The sequence below is a fragment of the Triturus cristatus genome, chromosome 10 (assembly GCF_964204655.1).
Source record: "Triturus cristatus chromosome 10, aTriCri1.1, whole genome shotgun sequence".
NCBI classification, from domain to species: domain Eukaryota; kingdom Metazoa; phylum Chordata; class Amphibia; order Caudata; family Salamandridae; genus Triturus; species Triturus cristatus.
This window is the reverse complement of record NC_140593.1, coordinates 1,020,332,230-1,020,353,531: the sequence shown is the minus strand read 5'-3', so window position 1 is coordinate 1,020,353,531 and position 21,302 is coordinate 1,020,332,230. Positions and strand designations below refer to the sequence as shown.

The 21,302-nt window shown below is 44.7% G+C and overlaps 1 protein-coding gene across 1 annotated transcript in view; it reads left to right on the top strand.

Annotated features, from left to right (window-relative positions):
* Window positions 1-21,302, top strand: part of EIF2AK1 (eukaryotic translation initiation factor 2 alpha kinase 1) — a 326,533-nt gene that overhangs the window by 148,811 nt on the left and 156,420 nt on the right. The window contains exon 9 of the mRNA XM_085629019.1: window positions 15,212-15,608. Coding sequence (XP_085485145.1) covers window positions 15,212-15,608 — 397 coding nt within the window. The remainder of the gene's footprint in view (window positions 1-15,211; window positions 15,609-21,302) is intronic.

Sequence of the window (21,302 nt, the reverse complement as noted above, 5' to 3'; positions counted from 1 at the left end):
CTGGACGATTGGCTCATAAAAGCCAATACTCTAGACAAATGCGTTTACCACACCCACCGCACTTTTCAAACCCTACACAACTTGGGATTTACCATCAACTATCCCAAATCTCAACTACAACCCTCCCAAGTACAACAATACCTGGGAGCCACCATAGACACTGCCAAAGCCGTAGCTTATCCAAGCATAGCCAGGATAGCCAACATACAAAGTCTGATCAAAACATTTCAAACACAACACTCTCTCCCCGCAAGAGTGTTCATGCAACTCTTAGGCATGATGGCGTCATGCATCTCCATAGTACCCTACGCACGCCTTCAGATGCGTCCCTTACAGGAATGTCTAGCACAACAGTGGAATCAGGCCCACGGACAACTTACCGATCTGGTGTTGGTGGACAGCCGCTCACTTCGCTCACTGAAATGGTGGAACACCATCAACCTGTCCAAAGGGCGGCCGTTCTTGGAGCCCCTTCCACAAGTTGTGCTGACCACCGACGCATCTCTCACGGGGTGGGGAGCCCACCTCCTTCAACACACCACTCAGGGACGGTGGACCACTCAACAAAAACAGTTCCACATCAATTACCTAGAACTTCTAGCGGTGTTCCTAGCACTGAAATCCTTCCAAGTGCATCTACAAAACAAAACTGTCCTCATCCGCACGGACACCATGACCACAATGTATTACATACAGAAACAAGGAGGGACGCATTCTCTACAACTGTCCCAACTGGCGCAACAAATTTGGAGATGGGCAATTCCCCGAAACATCTACCTGCTAGCAGAACACCTCCCAGGGGTTCAGAACCAGGTGGCCGACCTCTTAAGTCGCCACACACAGCAGATACACAAATGGGAACTACACCCCAAAGTCTTACTCCCATTCTTCCAAAAGTGGGGACAACCAGACATAGACCTGTTCGCCGCACAAGAAAACGCAAAATGCCCAACCTTCGCCGCCAGGTTCCCACACCCACGGTCAAAGGGCAATGCAATATGGATGAACTGGTCAGGCAGATTTGCGTACGCTTTTCCGCCTCTCCCTCTCATTCCATTTGTGGTTCGCAAACTGAAACAACAGTCGCTGACACTCATCCTAGTGGCTCCCACTTGGGCACGTCAACCCTGGTTCACCACACTTTTGGAACAATCGATAGTTCCACATCAAAAACTGCATCTCTCCCCGGATCTCTTAACCCAGAACCATGGAGAAATCAGACACCCAGATCCTCAAACACTGAACTTGGCAATCTGGCTCCTGAAGTCTTAGAGTTCGGGTACCTCAACCTTCCTCCAGACTGTATGAATATCATTAAAGAAGCAAGGAGACCTACTAGGGCATGCTATGCTGCAAAATGGAAACGATTTGCCATTTACTGCGCTAACAATGACATACAACCACTGGATGCTTCCATCCAAAACATAATTTGCTATTTATTGCACTTGCAAAGATGTAATTTAGCGTATTCCTCTATACGTCTACATCTAGCGGCATTAGCAGCCTATTTGCAAAATAGACAACACCTGTCCCTCTTTACGGTACCAGCCATTAAAGCATTTATGGAGGGTCTTAAAAGAATTATTCCTCCAAGGTTACCACCTTCTCAGGTGTGGAACCTTAATATTGTTCTAACAAGGCTCATGGGTCCACCATTTGAACCAATGCACAGATGCGAACTGCAGTTCCTAACATGGAAAGTGGCTTTCCTCATCGCAATCACATCCCTGCGAAGTGTAAGTGAAATACAAGCCTTAACTCTCGAAGAACCCTTCCTACAACTACATCGGAACAAAGTGGTTCTTAGGACGAATCCCAAATTCCTCCCTAAAGTCATTTCCCCTTTCCATTTGAACCAGTCAGTGGGACTGCCAGTCTTCTTCCCTAATCCAGACTCAGTAGCCGAGAGGGCACTTCATACCTTAGATGTTAAAAGAGCCTTGCTGTATTACATCGACAGAACCAAACCTTTGCGGAAAACCAAGCAACTGTTTGTTGCTTTCGCTCCACCACACAAAGGCAACCCAATTTCCAAATCAGGTATCGCCAGATGGATAGTCAAATGTATCCAAATATGTTTCCAAAAAGCTAAACGTACTCTTACCGTTCCCCCTAGGGCGCACTCCACGCGTAAAATAGGGGCCTCTATGGCATTCTTAGGGAACATCCCCTTAGAAGACATTTGCAAAGCAGCCACATGGTCTACTACACACACCTTCACTAAGCGTTACTGTGTTGATGTGCAATCCAACCAACAAGCTTCAGTAGGCCAAGCTGTCCTAAAAACTCTATTCCAAACTGCTGCAACTGATACAGGTGACCACCGCTAGGGGAGACACTGCTATATAGTCTATCCTTAGTGTGTGATCTGCAGCTCATATGCCTCGAACGGAATATGCTACTTACCAGTATGCATCTGTTCTTGGCATGTAGAGCTGCAGAGCCACACATGCCCATCCGCATCCCTGGGACCTGTATCTGTTCCAGCATTGTCTTAATTAGACACTACACATGCTCCATCATTTCCCATCATGGCGAAAAAAAATCTGAGGATGGAGTGGATGCCCATGCGCACTGTTGTCCAGGGGAGGAGTCACCAATCTCGTGACCAAAGACTTCTTCCGAAGACAACAACAACCTGCAATCATCCGAGCCCAACACCAGATGGCAATCTTATCCTTAGTATGTGGCTCTGCAGCTCTACATGCCAAGAACAGATGCATACTGGTAAGTAGCATATTCCTTTCTCCCATAGGAAACCATTGACTGTTCTTCTGTGAAATTTCTTCTGTCGATTTTTGCAAACTACAAATATTCTTTAAAAATCGTACCAACTGTGAAAACGCAATTACTTACCTGTTTTAGATAGATGCCCCAGTACTGAGCCTAGAAGGCCAGCACTGGATTACAAAAGTAACGAGAACATACTTTACCCGTAACTTGAATAATTTGATTAGAAAAAGTTTCTGTCAACTTTTAAAATGGCAAAATATTGCTTAAAAATCACAACAGTAACTAAAACAAATTTACTCACTTGTTTCCAAGAAATGTCCCAGGACTGAATCTAGGACCCAGTCCTGGAGTTAGAAAAGTAATCCTGAAAGTAATCAATTGCACATAACTTAAAATTCCCATTGAGCTCAATGTATTATTGTGTTTGAAATTGTGTTGCCTATTGCAACAAAACTGTAACTATTATCTGCAAAAGTCAATTGCCTATTGCAAAGTATTTAACTAAAGCATCTCATTCTGAGAAAGTATATTTTGATACCTATTGTTGGTTCTAAAATAAAACAACCATATATTTTTTATATAAACCATTGGCCTAGAGTTCAGTTCTTGAGTGTGTGAGACCATTTGCTGACTGAGTGTGTACAACAAATGCTTCACACTGTCCTCTGATACTGCCTTACTGCTCGACCAAGCTACCACTTTAGAGAGTAAGGTTATATCTAACTTTAACCTCTGCCAAACCTCTGGGGACTGTGGACTCTGTACACACTGTACCTATTTGGGAACAGTATATACAGAGCCACTTTCTCACAACTATTCGGTGTGTCTGTTTAGAGAGTCTATTTTATGAATCTGAGTTTTAATGTAGATTGTATAACATGCTGCAATAGTTTTAAAGATGTTCTATATTGATGCAGTTTTATGGCTTATATTGATTATAAACCAAATAAACTATTTGAATTTGTTTTTGAAAGAGAGAACCTTAATTTCTACAGACTGCAGCATAAAAAAGATGCTGCTTGGCAATGGTTGGTGACTGTTTTGAATTTTCTCAGTTGGGATTGGATATTTGTGTCACATGGCTGCAGTTTTTGGACATGACCTTTTACCTTGATTCTTGGGAAATATAATGTTTTGGTTCTGTATATTTTGTGTAGTGGGTGCTGTCAGTAGCAACACTGAGAGAAGACAATAATGATGGCTGCTGTTCCTGACATAGAATTTTGAACAATTTTGACACTACACAACAACTAAAAGTGTCAGTTAACAACTCTTTTATAAATCCATGTCCCTTTGAGTGCTAGAGGGTACAGTTTATTTGAGCTTTACATAGCTTCGATCTGCACCTCTTGGTCAGTCCTGTTCTCATGTCACTTGCATCTTTCCAACTGAGTTCTACTTGGGCTCTACCTTGCATACTTTCCTGGACGGTGGTCAGAAGGGATCAGTCTTTGGCTTCTTCCTCCTTGGTTTCAAATATCATAGGATGAACTTCTTTTCTGATTCATGATTCATGCCTGGGACACTGGGAATATCCTATTGAGCCGTTTAGGGGTCCGATATATCCTGTGCAGGTAATAAGACTGTATTATTTTAAATTGAGTGTTACAGGAGGTAAGTAGAGCATAGCAGAGGACATTGGCCCAGTCATTATCCGACAGGTCTTAGCCAGTGGTTAATTTGTAAAATAAAAATAAATACTCTGCATTCTGACCAGAGCCCGGCACTTATGTTTTCTGGTGATGATGTGGCCTAATGGCCAGAGCTGCCGAATTCGGAGCCGGGAAACCGTGTTCGAGTCTCGGCGTGGCTCAGCATCCTGCCCATGTTAAACCTTAGCTACAAAATCTTGGGCAAAGTACTGATTTACCAGGATATCCCTAGTCCTATTAAACCTAAGTCATTCTGACCAGTCAGGCTTCATGCCTGGCAAGAGCACGTTGCCAAACAACTGACGATTGTTCTACATACTGGACAACCCATTTGTGATGGCCAAGATGGCTGCTGCCATTGACAGGGAAAAGGGTTTGCCTGAGGGTTTCAAATTGCGATTTTGACAGAGATAGGGTTTTGAGTTGAACTCACTGGGTGGCTAAGACTGTCACACTCGTGCCCTCCTGTCAGAGTGTGAAGTGGATGCATTGTCTCCGACTCTTGAAAGGTGCAGAAGGGAACAAGACAGGGATGCCTCCTCTTCCCACTCCTATTTTCCCCGATGATGAAACTAATGGCATAAATGGTCAGGAGAAAAGAAAACAAGCCATCACGCAGTATGGCTACTCATACAATATTCCTATATCTAAACAACATGTTTTGCATACCTTTGAAATGCAGACATGGTTGTCGGACCACTGAAGTTGCTGGTGGAGAAATATAGCATGCTGGCAGACCTGAAAGTTTAAACAAAATGCCTGTTCTACGCCTCACCAAACCCCCCCCACCAAACCACCCCAATGCTCAGTCTCCTGACAGAGTGTGAGGATTGTCACTGTAACCCTTGTAATGGGAACCATTTGCTTTCTGGTATTTAGGAAATCATTTATACTACTTTGGTGCTGAAATTGTAGATACGAACATAAACCATAGACAAGGCTATGTCAGCAACTAAAGAGGATATTCCTTTTTGGAAACAACTACCATTCTTCGATTGGGCATGCTGTCACTTTCCAAAACAATCATATCACCTCATTTTCTTATATTGGTTTTGCAATATATACTGGTGTAAATATGCAGGAAAACCTTTGAAATGGTAAAAACACTTATAACTGAGTTGATATGGTGCATGGGCAGACACATGGTCTTGCTTCAAAAACCACAACCCCATATCTTTTGAAGGGGTTATAGGAGCACCATACTGTGAAGGTTACAATTTTGTGGTCCAACTAAAATCAGCCCCCAAGTGGAGGCCCTCTCTACTACGCCTCATTGGTCAAACTAACACTAGACGTGTGCAGAATGATACTACTAAGCTTCAGGCATTTAGAGAAAGCATGTATTGCTGGGCACAATGCTTGACATGCACCAAAACTGTGGAGACCTAATAGCTAGAACACCCACTGTGGTTGCATCCTAAATTCCAATCGGTGTCCGCTGTGGCTGACACCGTAGAATGACATAGGAACAACATTGCACAGATAGGTGACCATTTTTAGGATGGGACATTCCAAACCTTGGATGAACTACACCATAACCACAACATATTGGTGGACCAATTCCATATACACAGCATACTACATAGAGATCATACCTGATTCCACATAGTCTACATAAAATCAATGCCACATTGACATTGACTTTTCCGATATGCACATGAGTCAGTACAGAGCACATTTGTATGCTCTTGACATAGCCTAAAATATGTGATACTGGATGGCAGTCAAGCATTCCTCTCAGTCCCTGCTGTCTGTGTACTTTACTGTGCGTCTTTTAGTACTAGGAAGCCTTTAGGTGTGTTTTTTCCCTGTATTTTCGTCTTTTTCCCAGTGTTATGCCTTAATTTTTCATGAAGTGCTCTTCTTATGAAAGGGAAAAAGCTGCTACTGGCTCCCAAACATGGTCTTTGTAGTCCGGGCCAGCTCCACGTTCAGTCAAGGAGAGTGAATTTTGTAATGAAATGTCAAGAAAAGCTTTAGAGGCAGTGAATGTATCAGGCTGAGAGGGAAACTGTAAGGCATCAGGACCAAAGAAAAGAAGCAAAGTGGCAAGACCTCCGCGAAGTCTCCACTTTCTCTGTGACTGTGTCTTCATCCAGTAAGGACTCCCTTAGAGGGAGATGCAGAGAGGGAGAAAACAAAATAATGGTAAAAAACTTCAGCACTCCCATCTAAGGTAACAACATTGATGAAAGGGACTGTGCCAGCTTGTTTGTCATTGAGGTCAGAGTCACTATCGGCGTTAACAACACATCACTGCTATTTTTCAATCAATCAGGGATTTGTGAAGCGCACAACTCACCCGTGGGGGTCTCAAGGAGTGGGGGGAGGGCGCAAGCCTTGAGGCTCTTCCTGAAAGCTTGCAGTGTGGAGGTTTGCCTGATGCTGAGAGGGAGTTCGTTCCAGGTCTTGCCTGCGATGTACGAGAAATATCACCCCCCCCGTCCTGCCTCAGCGGATGTGTGGGATTTCGGCTTAGGGCAAGGTCGGCGGATCGGAGGCTTCTCTTGGGTGCGTAGTAGAAGATTCTTTTGTTGAGATATTGGGGTCCAATGTTGTGGAGGGATTTGTAGGTGTGAGTGAGGAGCTTCAAGGTCACTCTCTTTTCTATGAGGAGCCGATGAAGTTCTCGTAGGTGTTAGGTGATGTGGTGTTGTCGTGGTATGCCGAGGACGAGTCTAGCTGCGGCGTTCGGGATTTTCTGGAGTTTGAGTAGTAGAGATTTGTTTATTCCGGCGTAGAGGGCGTTTCCATAGTCCAGTCTGCTGGTTATGAGTGCGTGGGTGACGATCCTTCTGGATTCAGGGTGGGGGGGATCCATTTGAAGGTCTTGCAGAGGGTTTGAAGCATGTAGAGGATATGGCGTTGATCTCTCAGTGCATGGTGAGGGAGGAGTAGAGTATGATGCCAAGGTTGTGAGCATAGTCTGTGGGTGTGAGACGTTCACAGAGTTTGATGGGCCACCAGGTGTTGTCCCCATGCTGAGGGGATGGATCCGAGGATGAGGACTTCAGTTTTCTCAGAGATGAGCTTTGGGCAGCTGTTACTCATCCAGGAGGCAACGTCTTTCTTACCTTCCTGGAAGCCGTGTCTGGTGATGTTGGGTTCTTTGGTGAGGGAGAGGATGAGCTGGGTGTTGTCGGCGTAGAATACTATGCTGAGTCCGTGTATTTTGACGATGGCGGCGAGGGAGGCCATGTAGATGTAGAAGAGTGTGGGTCTGAGTGAGGATCCTTGGGGTACTCTGCAGCTGATCTCTGTGGGTTCGGAGAGGAAGGGTGGGAGTCTGATTCTTTGGGTTTGGCCGGTGAGGAAGGAGCAGATCCAGTTGAGGGCGGTTCCCCAGATGCCGCATCGTGGAGTCTGGCGGTTAGTGTGCGGTGGGAGACTGTGTCGAAGGCTGCTGATAGGTCTGCTGATGGCCCTGGTCGAGGAGGGTGCGGATGTCGTCCGTTGTGGCTAGGAGGGCGGTCTTGCTGCAGTGGTTGCTTCGAGATCAGGAATGGGAAGAGTTGAGGATCGAGTTGGCTTCTATGAAGTTGGTGACCTTCTTGTTGACGATCTTCTCTGTGACCTTGGCTGCGAAGGGGAGGAGTGAGATGGGTCGGTAGTTCTTGAGGTCCGTCTTGTCTGTAGAGGGCTTCTTGAGGGAGGGGCTTGACCTCTGCACATTTCTAGCCGTTGGGGAAGGTGTGTGTTTTGAGGGAGCAGTTGATGGTACGGCGTAGTTCGGGTGCGATGGTGGAGGCGGCTCTGTGGAAGATGTGGGGTGGGCAGGGGTTGGTGGGTGCTCCTGAGTGTATACTTCTCATGGTCTTGGCGGTGCCTTCTGTGGTGACAGAGGTCCAGGCAGTGATAGTAGGCTGGGGGACATCAGAGTATTCACTGGGGGGCTTGGTGAATTCTTGAATGATGCTGAAGAGTTCCTTGGAGTTGCAGGAGTTTGTGAGTATCCTGTTTTGGATGAAATTTTTCTTTGTGATTCTGATGAGTTGCTGGTGTTCTGTCATGGTGCTCTTGTAGTAGGTGCGTGCTTCGGGGGGGGGGGGGGTTGTTTCTGTTTCTCCAAGCTTTCTCGAGTCATTGGCACGTGCCATTGGATTCTCTGCGGTCCGTGGTAAACCAGGTAGCTTTCGTGCTGCGTTGTCTGTTGGAGTTCCGGAGGAGGGCGAGAATAGCTATGCAATCAGTGATCTCTCTGTAGAGTGCGTTGGCCAGGGAGTTGGCGTCTGATGTGGCGGGAAGAGGAACGCGGTTGATGGCGAAGTTGAGGTGCTCCTCTGTGATCTTGCTCCAGTTCTTGCACGCAGGGGGGCAAGGAGTGAGCCTGTGTGTGGTGGGCTTGGAGAAGAAGTGGACGCAGTGGTGGTCCGTCCAGATGGGTTGCATGGTGTGACTGAAGCATATGTTGTGTCCTTCAACGAAGATGGAGTCGAGGGTATGTCCTGCCCTGTGGGTGGGGACAAGCTGTCTCAGTCTGATGTTGGCGAGGTTGTCCAAGGGGGCAGTGGAGTTGGGGTCGCTGGGGTTGTCGAGGTGGAAGTTCAGGTCTCTGAGGAATACTAGTCCGTGGATGAGATGGCATGGTGTGCGATGAGGTCTGCGATGGTAGTGGTGAACGTGGCGCGCGATCTAGGAGGTCTGTAGACGAGGGTACTGCGTGGAGTTGTTCTGGACCTGGAAATTAAGGTGTTCCATGGGGGACATGGATTCGTTCTTGCTGGATGTGGTGAGTCGGATCGAGTTTTTGTATACGATGACGAGAGCTTCCAGGGTGGTTGGGGCGGTCCTTCATTTGGATCATGTATCCACCGGGGACGGCAGTTGCGGTGTATGGTGCGGAGCTGGCGTTGGGCCAGGTTTCTGTGAGGAAGGCGAAGTCGGGCGATAGGGTGCTGAGGAGGTCCCAGATTTCTACTGCGTGTTTGTGTAGGGAGCGAACGTTGTGGAGGATGCAGCTCAGGGTTTTGGGTGCGCTGTAGTGCGGTGGGTTGGTGGTGGCAGGTGGCGTCCGGAGGTGGGTAAAGGTGCGGCGGCAGTGTCAGCAGGAGGACTGGCCTTGGGTGGTCGGTTTTGACAGATGAGTCGTAGCACTGGTGGCTCGGAGGACCATGGTTCCTGGAGCTGGTCGCGAGCATGTCACGGACGGGCCCAGATGGGCTTGCCTTTGGCACGCCCACTGCGCGCAGCGGCCACCATTAAGTAGGGGTAGGGCGGCAACAGCTGGGAGGTGGAGCGGGAGGGGCCACGGGGGCAGCAGTGGCTGGAAGCGGGGAATAAACAAGGGTAAAGCTGCAAGAGCGGCTTAAAAAAGGCACAAAGATGAATCCAAAAGAAATAAAGCAAAGATACAATCGGAAACAAAATTAAATAAGCAGAAACACAAGTCACAATAAAATCAAAATGAGAAAGCAAATGGAAAAATAAAGTGAAAAAAAGGAAGCAGGCAAAAGCAAGGCGAGATTCCAGAGACAGAAGGCAAAAAGGAGAGTCCTGGGCACTTAAACCGTGCTCTGCTGTGCGGGAGGCAGGGGCACCAGCAGACAGAACTGGGGTGGACCTGCATGCTGGGAGAGCACAGCCCAGGGAATCTTGCTCACCAACAGGCAAGTACGCAACATGATAGCAATCGCAATCATGGTATATATCACTTAAACTGACTACTCTTGCTGTCACTGCAACTGTCAGTGCCACTCCAGTCAACGTTGAGACATCAAGTCAGGACATCATTTCACATAAAGGCACCATTCAATGATGAGGCCTCATTTCGCTTTGTACAGATCAATGCAGATGCATTTCCACGTCACGTTGTACTTGCCACGGCTTTGTTTCCTGATTTGCCACCTCCCCCTTTGAGGATTTAACGTGTGTTGACATACACATGTTCATGATCTGTTGATACAAGGAGCAGCAAGGCTGAACATTCCTCCAGAAACATCTCAACCTAATGTTTCTACCATTATGGACACTTGACAGCCAAGAGATTCCAGACCTTTGTTGCTTGCAGTGCCAGAAGTATTGGAGGTTGTGGAGGTAAAACTTGAACCTCGGCCATGAGGAAAGCAGCTTCACCGTGCTATCTTAAAGTACAGGTCTATGCAGCAAAAGTAATTATTCCTGAGATCAGATGCCAAGCCTGATTCCGTCGTGTCTACAGTTTGTGGAAAGCACACCTCAGCATTGCAAGTTTTACCTCCTCCTGGCACAATAAACAAATTGATGTTGTAGGAAAGATGTGTGGGACTGTTGCTACTGCTCTTAAGACATCAGGGGGAACAGCTATCTGGGGCTGATAGGTCAGAGAACTGATGACATACAGCGGAACTGTAGGCAAGACTTTAAGGAGACCATTCTTTAAGGGTGACTTCCATCTAGGTTATTCTCTGTAGGTTCAACAGAACTAGTGTCTTCCAGTTATTGTTTTAGCATATCCTTAAGACACTCTTCTTGGCCATGTCTTCTGTAAAACAATATGCCCAACTAATGGAATTAAACCACCTTTTAGAGACCTGCTATTTTCAGTCAACAGACACAACAAAAGATGCAAAGAATGAAGACATTTACTGAGAATCTGAAAGCCGTTAGCCTGGAGGAAAATCAGAGATTCTATAGATCACATTTTAGACAGGGAGACCCCAGGTACTACTTTCAACAAAGGGTTCACTCTGTTTCCTCTTCCAGCAACATCTGCAGTCCCACAAACTGGGTCAAATGTACTTGTACCTTCAGAAAAAAGGTTAAAGAAAAAAACCCTATTAGAATCAACCATTGGCACATTAGTGGACCACCCTGGAACACCACTCGCGCAAAGACTTCTCCTTCATCCCAATCAAGTGGGGGAAACCATAACACAACATTCAAAAGAGTGGCAAGACATCACAGACTGTATACAAGTTCTAAATGTTCTAAAGGACTGCTGCTCCCTACATTTCGAGGTACCCTCACTGGCTACTCGACCAAAGCGGTCTTCAAAATTCCATTTAGGCAAATTGCACAAGGAAACTACATCATTGCTAGTATACGACCAATGAAACCAGACCCCTTTCTTCACAAGGGGAAAGACCTTTATTAAGATATTTCCTACTTCAGAAAAAAAGCCCAAAGAAAAGTGCAGGCAGATCCTAGATCTGCGTCTTGTGAACAGGTGTATTCAAAGAGAAAAATTCTACATGCTATCTTTTGAGAAAACTATAATGAATTATTCCAGATCTCCAACACTGACATTGGATGTGTGCAGTGGACCTACAGAATGCCTACTTTCACATTCCTCTTGCAGAAAGGAACAGAAAATATGTATGAATCGTTGCAATTCATCCCCACTTCTGATACCCAATGCTTCTCTTTGGTGTCAAGTCTGGCAGTCTGATTTTTTCAAAGTGCATGGCAGTGCTGTTAGCACCACTCAGTTGATGGCGAATATGCATCTATCCTTATCTAGACGATTGCAAATGAAATCCCACAATCCACTGAAAGTTGTGCAGGACTTGAAGATAACAATCTAACTGTTGCACCATACTTTCAAACGTCAGCAAAAATCCCTGTGCTGATTCAGGCCTATCTAGGAACAATATGAGATACCACATGAGCAAAAGTGTTTCCGTTGGAGGATAGAGGAAGATAGTATTTCTCTCAGAATGATAGTACTCTATCTCCCCTTGAGAACTCCCAACCAAGAGCTCATCAGATCTCTTTCCCAACTGCTTTCCACAACGTCCTGCATCTTATTTGTCCTGAATGCAACACTGCATATGAGGCTCCCTCATCAGTGTCTAGAGGGTCAGTAGCACAATGCAAGAAAACTGGGAGCACCGACTTCAGCTTTTAATAACAGTAAAGCAGTCTATTTTATGATGATCAGAAATAACCATCTCCTATAAGACATTCCTTTTTAACACTATCCTCCTGTGCGGGTAATTGTCACAAATACTTTCCTGTCTGGCTGGGGACCCATCCAGTCAAACTTTTCTGTGCAAGGTCTATGTTTTAAAAAGAGCCACTGTTAAATATACTATTTAGTGCTCAGAGCAGTCCAGTGAGCTCCCAAGGCTTTCATACCTTGTCTAACGACAAACAGCATAGTCATTGGTCCGAAGATCTGACATTAAAGCACAAAATTCTGAAATTGATGTACTCTGCAGGTTTTATGTAGAATGATATGTGACAGATATTTCCAGGAATCTTTTCGATGTCCTTTTTATTTGTTTATTGATAGAAATCTTAATGGACCTTAATTATGTGACCATTTTAGGATGAGAAGAAATACCATCCACAAGAGCTTGACGTTCCTTCAGATGGGAAATATTTTCTTTGTGGTGTCCATGGAAAGCTAGCAATCTCATCTATCAAACCTTATTGGCCCTTCTGTTGAGCCTTGTTCCAAGGCTTCATTGAAGGCAGCTTTTTTAGTGGCTTCAGTCACTTCAGCTCGTATGGTTAATGAGATTCAGGCCCTTTCAGCAGTGGATCCCTTTGACAAGGATTTACATGCTCCTTTATTATGGATTGGTTATTGTATTTTCTCTTATTATCCTTTTGTCAATAAAACACTGCCAGGGAAATCAGAGGCTCATTCCTCTAGAGAAAAAATGGCTTCGCATTCAGACATCTGTAAAGATGATACTTGGCTTTCTGCCTACCTTTTTACAAGACTTAGCCATCTTGATTCTGATACGAAAGCTCACTAGGGCAGAATAAGCTTTTCAGATTCTACTCCATTTAATATAGCGTTTATGACTATCAATGAAGATCCTATGGCTCAGATGAATTTGATTCTTGCTTGTAGTCTTAATTCTGCATTAAAAGCAACTTCTTTAATGTCATAAACAACACGTCCTCCTGTCCGGATGTGATCTTGTTCATAGAACATAGACATTTGGAGATTTTATTTTGGATTCTTCTCCACACAGTCATCAAAAAGAACTGATTCTGTGAGGCACCTTTCAATATAGGGTATCATGCGATATGAAAGACCCTGGACTCTTAAAGGGGCAGAGCGATATTTTAACTCTGTGGGCGTAGGGAAGGATCGAGGTTGAGACTGTCTTGATACAGAAGGTTTTATTTTGAAAGCATGTCTCTTCCTAAATGAAGCCAGAGTTATGCCTCGGTATAATTCTTTTTATCCGGGGTCTTCACTCCACCCTTCTTTCTCGTCGCCTCCTCGTCTGGTCTGTTTCCTCTTGACCGCGGTGCTCCGGTGTATAGAAATAAGGAGGGGAAAAAAGGAGGGGAAAAAGTATCAGTTTTCGGTAGCGTCATATGGGGAAAGGGAGTGAGGGACCACCCGTTCGTGCTCGGTGCTATTCAACAAGGTGAACGTGCTCAGGGAGTCGGGAAGTTCGGAGCGGGAGGATAGAGGGTGAGGAAAAATACCACTCTACTCGCCAGACTTTCCCCTTGTCCCTACCCAACCTGCAACCCTATTCCGTACCTTCGAAAGCCATGCTTCTGAAGCGTGGCTGGGCGCAGCGTGGCAACGTTAGCCACCTGGCTCCTTTGGACCGTTCACCTCCTCCGTGACTCGTAGCAGCGGCACTAGTACGGTTGTTGTGGTTTTGGGGCTTCTCGTCTCCACGTCCCTTTTCTTCATGTCCTCACTGACCTTGGAAGTCTCTCTCCCCTCTGTTCTGGTTTCTTGGACCTGAAGGGCTGATGTCCGGATAGGAGGCGGTCCTCACATAGTTAACGTCCCAGTTAAAGGGACTGGTCTCCACTTCAGAGTTGTCCGCTTTATGTGTGATAAGCGAACTTGGGTCCCAGTCATCCTGTTGAGAAAGAAAAAGGGGAACAGTAACAGGGGGCGCAGTCCACCAGTTTTCTCTTGTTTCAAGTGTTCCTGGATCCTGGGGCGCACTGTGACAAACTCTTATAATGCAAATCTAACTAATCATTCAGGTTAGACAGCAGGCTGTGTTTTTAGATTCTGCATTGTAGTAACGGGAAGGGCGGTCTCAGTCTAAATATTTTGAAAACTTTGCCTGGATAGTCTTGTTTAAAGGTGATACTGCCACATTTCGTCATGCTGAACTCCGCACCTTCTCACAAACTGATATATTAGATGTAAGTGTCCAGGGTCCCTGCATATAGCAAGGAATTATCCTAAAGTTTATGAATTCAATGAAGATGCCTATGATGCAGAAACAAGACTACAAATAAGTAACCATTCCCTACTTGATGTGCAAGACAGTCAGTAGTTGGTGGTGGCTGACCCAGTGCCCCATTATGCATGCTGTGATGGATGGAAATCAGATGTTATTAAATTTGGGAAAAAACAGTGGTTGAAAAGGGTGGAGTCCAACCTTTTTTTGTTTTGTGTGTGTGTGTATATATATATATATATATCACTCTCATTCCACCTCCATGTGAAGCACTCTCGGGCGGGTGCATGTATGCGGCCGTGGATTCCGCAATTTAATGTATATATAATGAATTGAGATGCAATATATTAAGTGAATGTATATAAGACATTACAAAATGGCGCTCATGTTGACGCACTTGCGCTTGTCCCTTTTTGATTTTTGTTGCACTAATGGAATGTTTTTAAACATGGCCTCCTCCGGTGTGTCAGTAACACCGAAGAAGGCAGATCGCCGAAACGCGTTTGTTGCTTGTTGCTGGAGAACAAAGTTCTTCAAACGCCCCCCGCGAGTGCTGATTTTCTTTAAGGGAAGAAAATAGGAGCGAAAATAAATATATATTTGTTCAGTTGTCTATGAATGTTTTTAATACGCGAGGTTGATGAGACAGCAGAAGCTGCTTCTACACCATATCCTACAACTGCATTATTGTCATCACGACTGATATTTGTTGATGTTGTTGTTTTACAGAGATGAAAATGTGATTCAAACATCAGATGGTAGCAGTTCATCCATAATCTTTGCTGATTCTCATTCTGAAGGAGGAAAATCATCTGGTGAAAAATTAATAGAAAATCTTCATAATAATAATTTGATAAAATCAACTGAGAAAAATGACTGTTTTCATGTAGATCCTAAGCTACATGTGAAAGTGAATAACTCTACTTTGCCTCTGGAAGGAAAGGATGATTGTTTACAAAATGCTAACCAGAATAGAGCTGTTTGTTTCATGGGACAATCACAAGAGTTACTCAGTTGGAGACAAGAGAACAATTTCAATCCAGATGGTGACTCTTTATCTTCAACTAGTTCCAGCTATGATGATGAGTGCCCTCAAAAGGAAATGTGTTTACACAGACAGTGTGAGGTAAGCTTCTCTGTTTAATTATATCCTTTTTTTTATTTAACATTTTTTTACAAGAGGAAAAGAAAAGAGAAAAGTAGATAAATGGACATTTGCAAATATTGAAAACCAGACAGAAGTTTTGGGTAGACATGAAAAAAAGGGTAAACAATTAGGGCTTAATTCGTAATTTGTAGTAAGTCCATAGTTAATCCGATTGCTCCAGCCAGGTTGTGAGAGGGCCCCAGATTGCAAGGCCTTTTTTCCTCCCTTTACGTCCCTTTTTGGCATATATGGCTTTTTCTAGATGGTAAGTAGCCATAAATCTGGCGAGCCACTGAGGAAAGGACAGAGATTTGGCATCAAGCCAGAGGGATGCAATACATATCCTCCATACGGTCATGGCAATGAAAATGAGGGCTCCTCCCTTAGTCCTGTTAATCTCCTCTTGAGTGCCTAACATTATAGTAGCGGAGTTTAATAATATGTCTAGGGAGATAACTTTGCCTAGGAAGACCTGTATTTTAATAAGCGTAGGGAGGATTTTTGGACAAGTGGCAAACATATGAATTGAGTCAGCTCCAAAACAAGTGCATCGAGAACCAAAAGTCCCTTTTCCTGACCCACATTTAGCGATTTTGCTATGCGTAATGTACAAAAAAAAATGGTTTCAAAATGCTGAGCCTGTAGTTTGGATGAGAGCAGATCGCTGTGGAGCATTTTCAGTGAGTTGTAGACTGTGTTGTTTGGGACCTCTAGTTTTGCATGCCATTTGTCCGCTATCCTTTCTAAATCATCTGGTGTCTGCAAATGTAATATAGAGTAGATGAACCCTATTAAGGGGGGTTTAGGGAGCCTAAGTTTATTCATTAAATCTTTTCTGTGAACCCTGCGGATCCGCCAGTCTTACGAGCTATAAAATCGTGAACTGCTAGGTATTTAAAAGCCTCTTGTGGTGATAAACCATATCTGGCTTGTAGATCGTTAAAAGAGTAAGTTCCCTCAGAGCATATAATATCCCCGAGTTTTATGATGCCTGCCCTATACCAGCCTGAGAGATAAGAGTTTTCCAAAAGGGTGGGTAGGTTGCTATTTGCCTCTAGGGGTGTATAATAGTTGTATCGACCCAACCCCAACATTCGGCGAATGTTGGTGAAAACTTTGAACAAATTTATCAGTGTCTTAAATCGTACACGTTTATAGTAGCCAAATGAGATCTGTCTGAATAAGCAACCGGAGGCTTCCTTTCCTAACAGTAACCGAAATATAGACGGAAGGGTGTGAGAGAGCAGAGGAGACTGCTCCTTTAGAAGTTCGATACTATATTGTAGGACCGAGGCCCAATAGTAGAGTGTTACATTAGGGAATGCCCAACCGCCTTTCTCCCTAGATTGGGAAAGCTGTTTCAATGCCCGCCTTGGTTGTGAATATGCCCAGATAAAGTGTGAAAAGATTTGTTGAAATGTTTGAAATTGAGTCTTACTAAATTCAAGGGGGATAGACCGAAAAAAGTAGAGTAATTTGGGGAAATATGTCATTTTGATGACATTACATCTACCTACTAAGGTTAGGTGTAAATTGTCAATGAGTTTAAGAGCTTTTTTTGTTTCAGTGGCTAAAGGATTAAGGTTCAATTGCACAATTTCTTCCAGTTTATCAGCTATAGTCACCCCTAAATATTTTGCGCTAGTGATAACTCTACTATCAGTCCACATAATTTTGCTATTGATTATGATTTGTGTTTTATTTTGATTTAGCTCGTACCCAGAGATTTTCCCAACGTTTTTTGCCTCACTTTCAAAAACCTTAATAGCGTTTTCTTGATCAGGGGTGGTAATGGCTAAATCATCTGCATATGCCAGAATTTTTGGCGAAATTTCTTGAATGGTCATGGGGATAATTGATGAATTATTTTTGATTTTTTTAATAAAGGGATCTATTTACAGGGCAAAAAGTAAAGGCGAGCAGGGGCAACCCTGCCTAGTACCCCGCGTGATGTTCAGCCGGTCAGTGAGCCCCCCGTTTATTGAAATACAAGCCGTGGGTTTTAGATAAAGGGATTGGATAGCCTGAATTATTCTAGACCCAAAACCCATAGCCTTCAAGGTGTGCCATAAAAACGGCCAGGAGACCCGATCGAAAGCTTTTTCGGCGTCCAGCAGTATTAAGGACATCGGGTCTCCTGCCACCTGCGCCGCATCAAACAAGGTGATAGCTCTCCTGATATGCTCGGTGGTGTTTTTTGGGGGGATAAAACCATGCTGCCAGGGGGAGACCAGCGGCTCGATGATTAATGAAATCCGAGTGGCTAGGATTTTGGAATACATTTTAGAATCGCAGTTAATAAGGGTAATGGGTCTATACGATCCCATATCTAGGGGAGACTTGTCCTTTTTTATGAAAATCGAGATTTTGGCGTTTGACCAAGATGCTGGTGGTGCGATCCCGTTAAAAATAGCAGTGATTACAGCTAGAAGGGCTAGTTTTAATTCTGAGGCGAATATTTTATAGAAATCTAGCGGAATGCCATCTATACCGGCGGCCTTGCCACTCGGAATTTTTGTTAAGGCGTCCAAGATCTCATCCCAAGTTGGAGAGGTTTCCAGCCATTCGGAAATGCCCTGGTCCAATGGTCTTATATGAATATCCTTGTAGTAGTTGTTTATTTCTTGCTGGAGTATTTCAGCCGAGTTATTATTTTCTTCGTAATATAGCTTTGAGTACTATTCTTTGAAGGCGTTCCTTATTATATAAGGGTCATTAGTCTCTATCCCAGATTGAAGTCGTATTGAGAGAATTTCATTGCTTATAACTTTCTGCCTAGTTTTTACAGCAAGGTGGTGCCCTATGGTATCACTACACTCATAATTAGCTTCGCAGGAAGCTGCGTATCTTGCAGCGGTTTTATCTAGAAGAAAGGTTCCGATTTCGGCTTTAATAAATATAACTGTATTCAGGGAGTTTTCTGTATCCTGGTTTGTTAGGATTTGATGGGTTAACTTAATCTCAGCTGTTTTTAGTTTATCTAAGAGAATGGTCATGGCTATTTTTTCTTTTTTCTTTTTCCTGGCGGAGAAGCTTAAGGTTTCTCCGCGTATGCCCGCCTTTAACGCATCCCAGACCATCATAATTGAGGCGGAACCTGTGTTATGTTCCAGGAATTCCCGGATCCAGGCTTGCATATGAATTCGAAATCCAGTATCGTATAGAAGGGCTTTTTCAAAGCTCCACATAGAATTATCGGTCCAATCCCCACTCCCACCAATAGTCAGTATTAGAGGATTATGATCAGATAAAAAGCGGGGGGCCAAGTCTATGGTGCAGTTATTGAGTAGGGTTGATGAAATCAAAAAGTCTAGCCTGGCAAAAGAACGGTGTGGGGCAGAGAAGTAGGTATAGCCTGATTGATGAGGGTTGAGTTTGGACCAAACGTCGCTCAGCCCATGTGTAAGCATTAGGTTATGTATTGCTTGGAAGACTGCGGGTTTCCTACCTTTATATTTCCATGTGTTATCCGATGCCCAGTTGCACGGCAAGTTAACGTTTAAATCTCCACATACAATAATTGGGATAGGCCAGTGGGCAAGCTCCCCCGAGAGTAAGTTGAAGACCGCAGGATCATCTACATTGCTGCCATAGGTAGAGCAAAGTGTGAAGGGAAGGCTAGAAGGAAGATGGCACTCTTAAATGACCCACCTGCCTAGTACGTCGCTTTTAACTTTCGGAGTTTTTATAGGGTGTCTCCTTTCCACCAAGATGCTTACACCTTTCACTTTAGCTCCCTGCGTAGTGGCCCCAAGGACTTTGAGCCCCAAAGAATTCAGTAGGCTCCTTTGGCTATTTTCAATATGTGTCTCTTGGAGGCATACGATATTCCCTTTTAGTGAATACAGGCCCTGCATTACTTTCTGTCTTTTAGAGGGTTCATTCAGCCCGCAGATATTGATAGATAGAAGTCTAAGGGTTCTTAGGCTTGCCATTTGTGTGTAATGAAAAGTTTACTATGGGTTGCTGCCATTTGAGCTTCTAATTTTAACTTTTTTTGAAAAATTTCTCAAGTCTTGTCCAACTTTCCTTTAAATCTAAACTGAGTCAGTTCATCATGAATGTGTGCAAATGTCAATGCTGATGCATCCGATCCCCTTGTGTAGAAGTAGTGTCCGTGAGAGTAGTGAAAGTGAATCCCCCCCCCTTCCCCCTGTCCCCCCCTCCCCTCCATGCCCTCCCTCCCCCCCCCCTTCTTCAGAGCGATTAGGTGTTACCTGAAGGATGGTGATCAGAATGGGTCTCGGCCGCCAGTCAAGCCTGTAGTAGAGTGTAATTGGAGGCTAGACGTCCCTACAGAGTGCGTGAGCCTATCTAACTTTAAAATGTATAGTTTTAAATGTATACCTGTGTTTTTTGTGTTTTTTCACGAGTGGGTATTATGGTGCAGTGGTACCGTGATTTTTTTTTTTTCTCCCCTTGAGTCAATATATTCTCATAACCTATGGTGCTATTTTTGACTTATCTGGGGCCCTTCTTAGCTTTGACCTCCTCCAGATATTCCCCTGCTTTAATTTCTGACAAGAAGATTTTAATCCCCCCGTTAAATATAACTTTTAGTCTAGCGGGGTTGAGAAGATAGGCTTCCGCGCCAAGCTGTTGATAAGGGGAAATTAGTTGTCTTAGACGCCATCTTCTTTCGACTGTTTGATGACAAAAGTCCGGCTTGGCGAAGAAGTTTATACCATTAGCTCCTTTCATAGTGTTCGGACGAGCTTGATCATATATCATTTCTCTTAGAAGGAAATTTCCAAAGTATACCAGGAAGACTCTTGGCTGCCCTCCTGTGGCCGTATTGCTACTCCGCTGCCGTCGAATGTTGAAGGGGAAACGGTATGCTCTCTGGACCTCCCGGTCCCAGTCCCTCCCCTTCTGGTCAGGGAAAGACTCTTGCAGGAGTTTTACAATGAATCGTCTGGGGTCATCCCCTTCTTTTCCTTCTGGTATCCTCAAAAGGCGAAGATTGTTCCTTCGTTGACGATTTTCTTGCTCCTCCATCTTGGTCATGATATCGGTTATACAGGCTGCATTCGCTTCTCCCAGTTTCTTCACAGCAGTGGTTTCTGACTCGAGGGTTTCCGTGCGTCCTTCAATCATGGAGACCCGGTCGCTAATGTCCGTACAAGTCTTGCTAAGCCGCCTCAGTCCTCCTTGTAGCTTTTTGGCGGCTCCTTTGGCCGCGGCATTATCAGCCCGGACTTCCTCCTGGAACTCTTTAATGGAGGCGAGGATTGAGGCAATTGAGAGTTCTCCACTGATTACAGGAGGGTCCCTAGGTTTATCCCACTTCGCCGCCTGTGAGTCATCATTGTCCAATTGATAGGACAGCTGGGAGTCCGAATAGTGCCATCTCAAGTGGCTACGCCTTTTGGCTTTAGCTTTTGGCATTTTAGGTCTCTGTACTGTCCCGGTCTCTTTGCTATCCCCACTATCCGATTAGCTGGTGTCGAAGCCCCCCTCCTCGGAGGAAGACCCAGCACGATCCGAGACAAAAAAAAAGTTCTCAGGGGTCGTTTCTGGCGTCCAGGGTACTTTCGCGCCAGCTATAGGTTCCAGACTTAATATATAGTCACTGATGCCTGTTATCGACCTAGTAGAGGTTGTCGTAGAGGGAGCGATGATGGGATCAGCGTGAGCTCGAACGCTAATCGGCCGCTCGCGTTTGACGCGCAA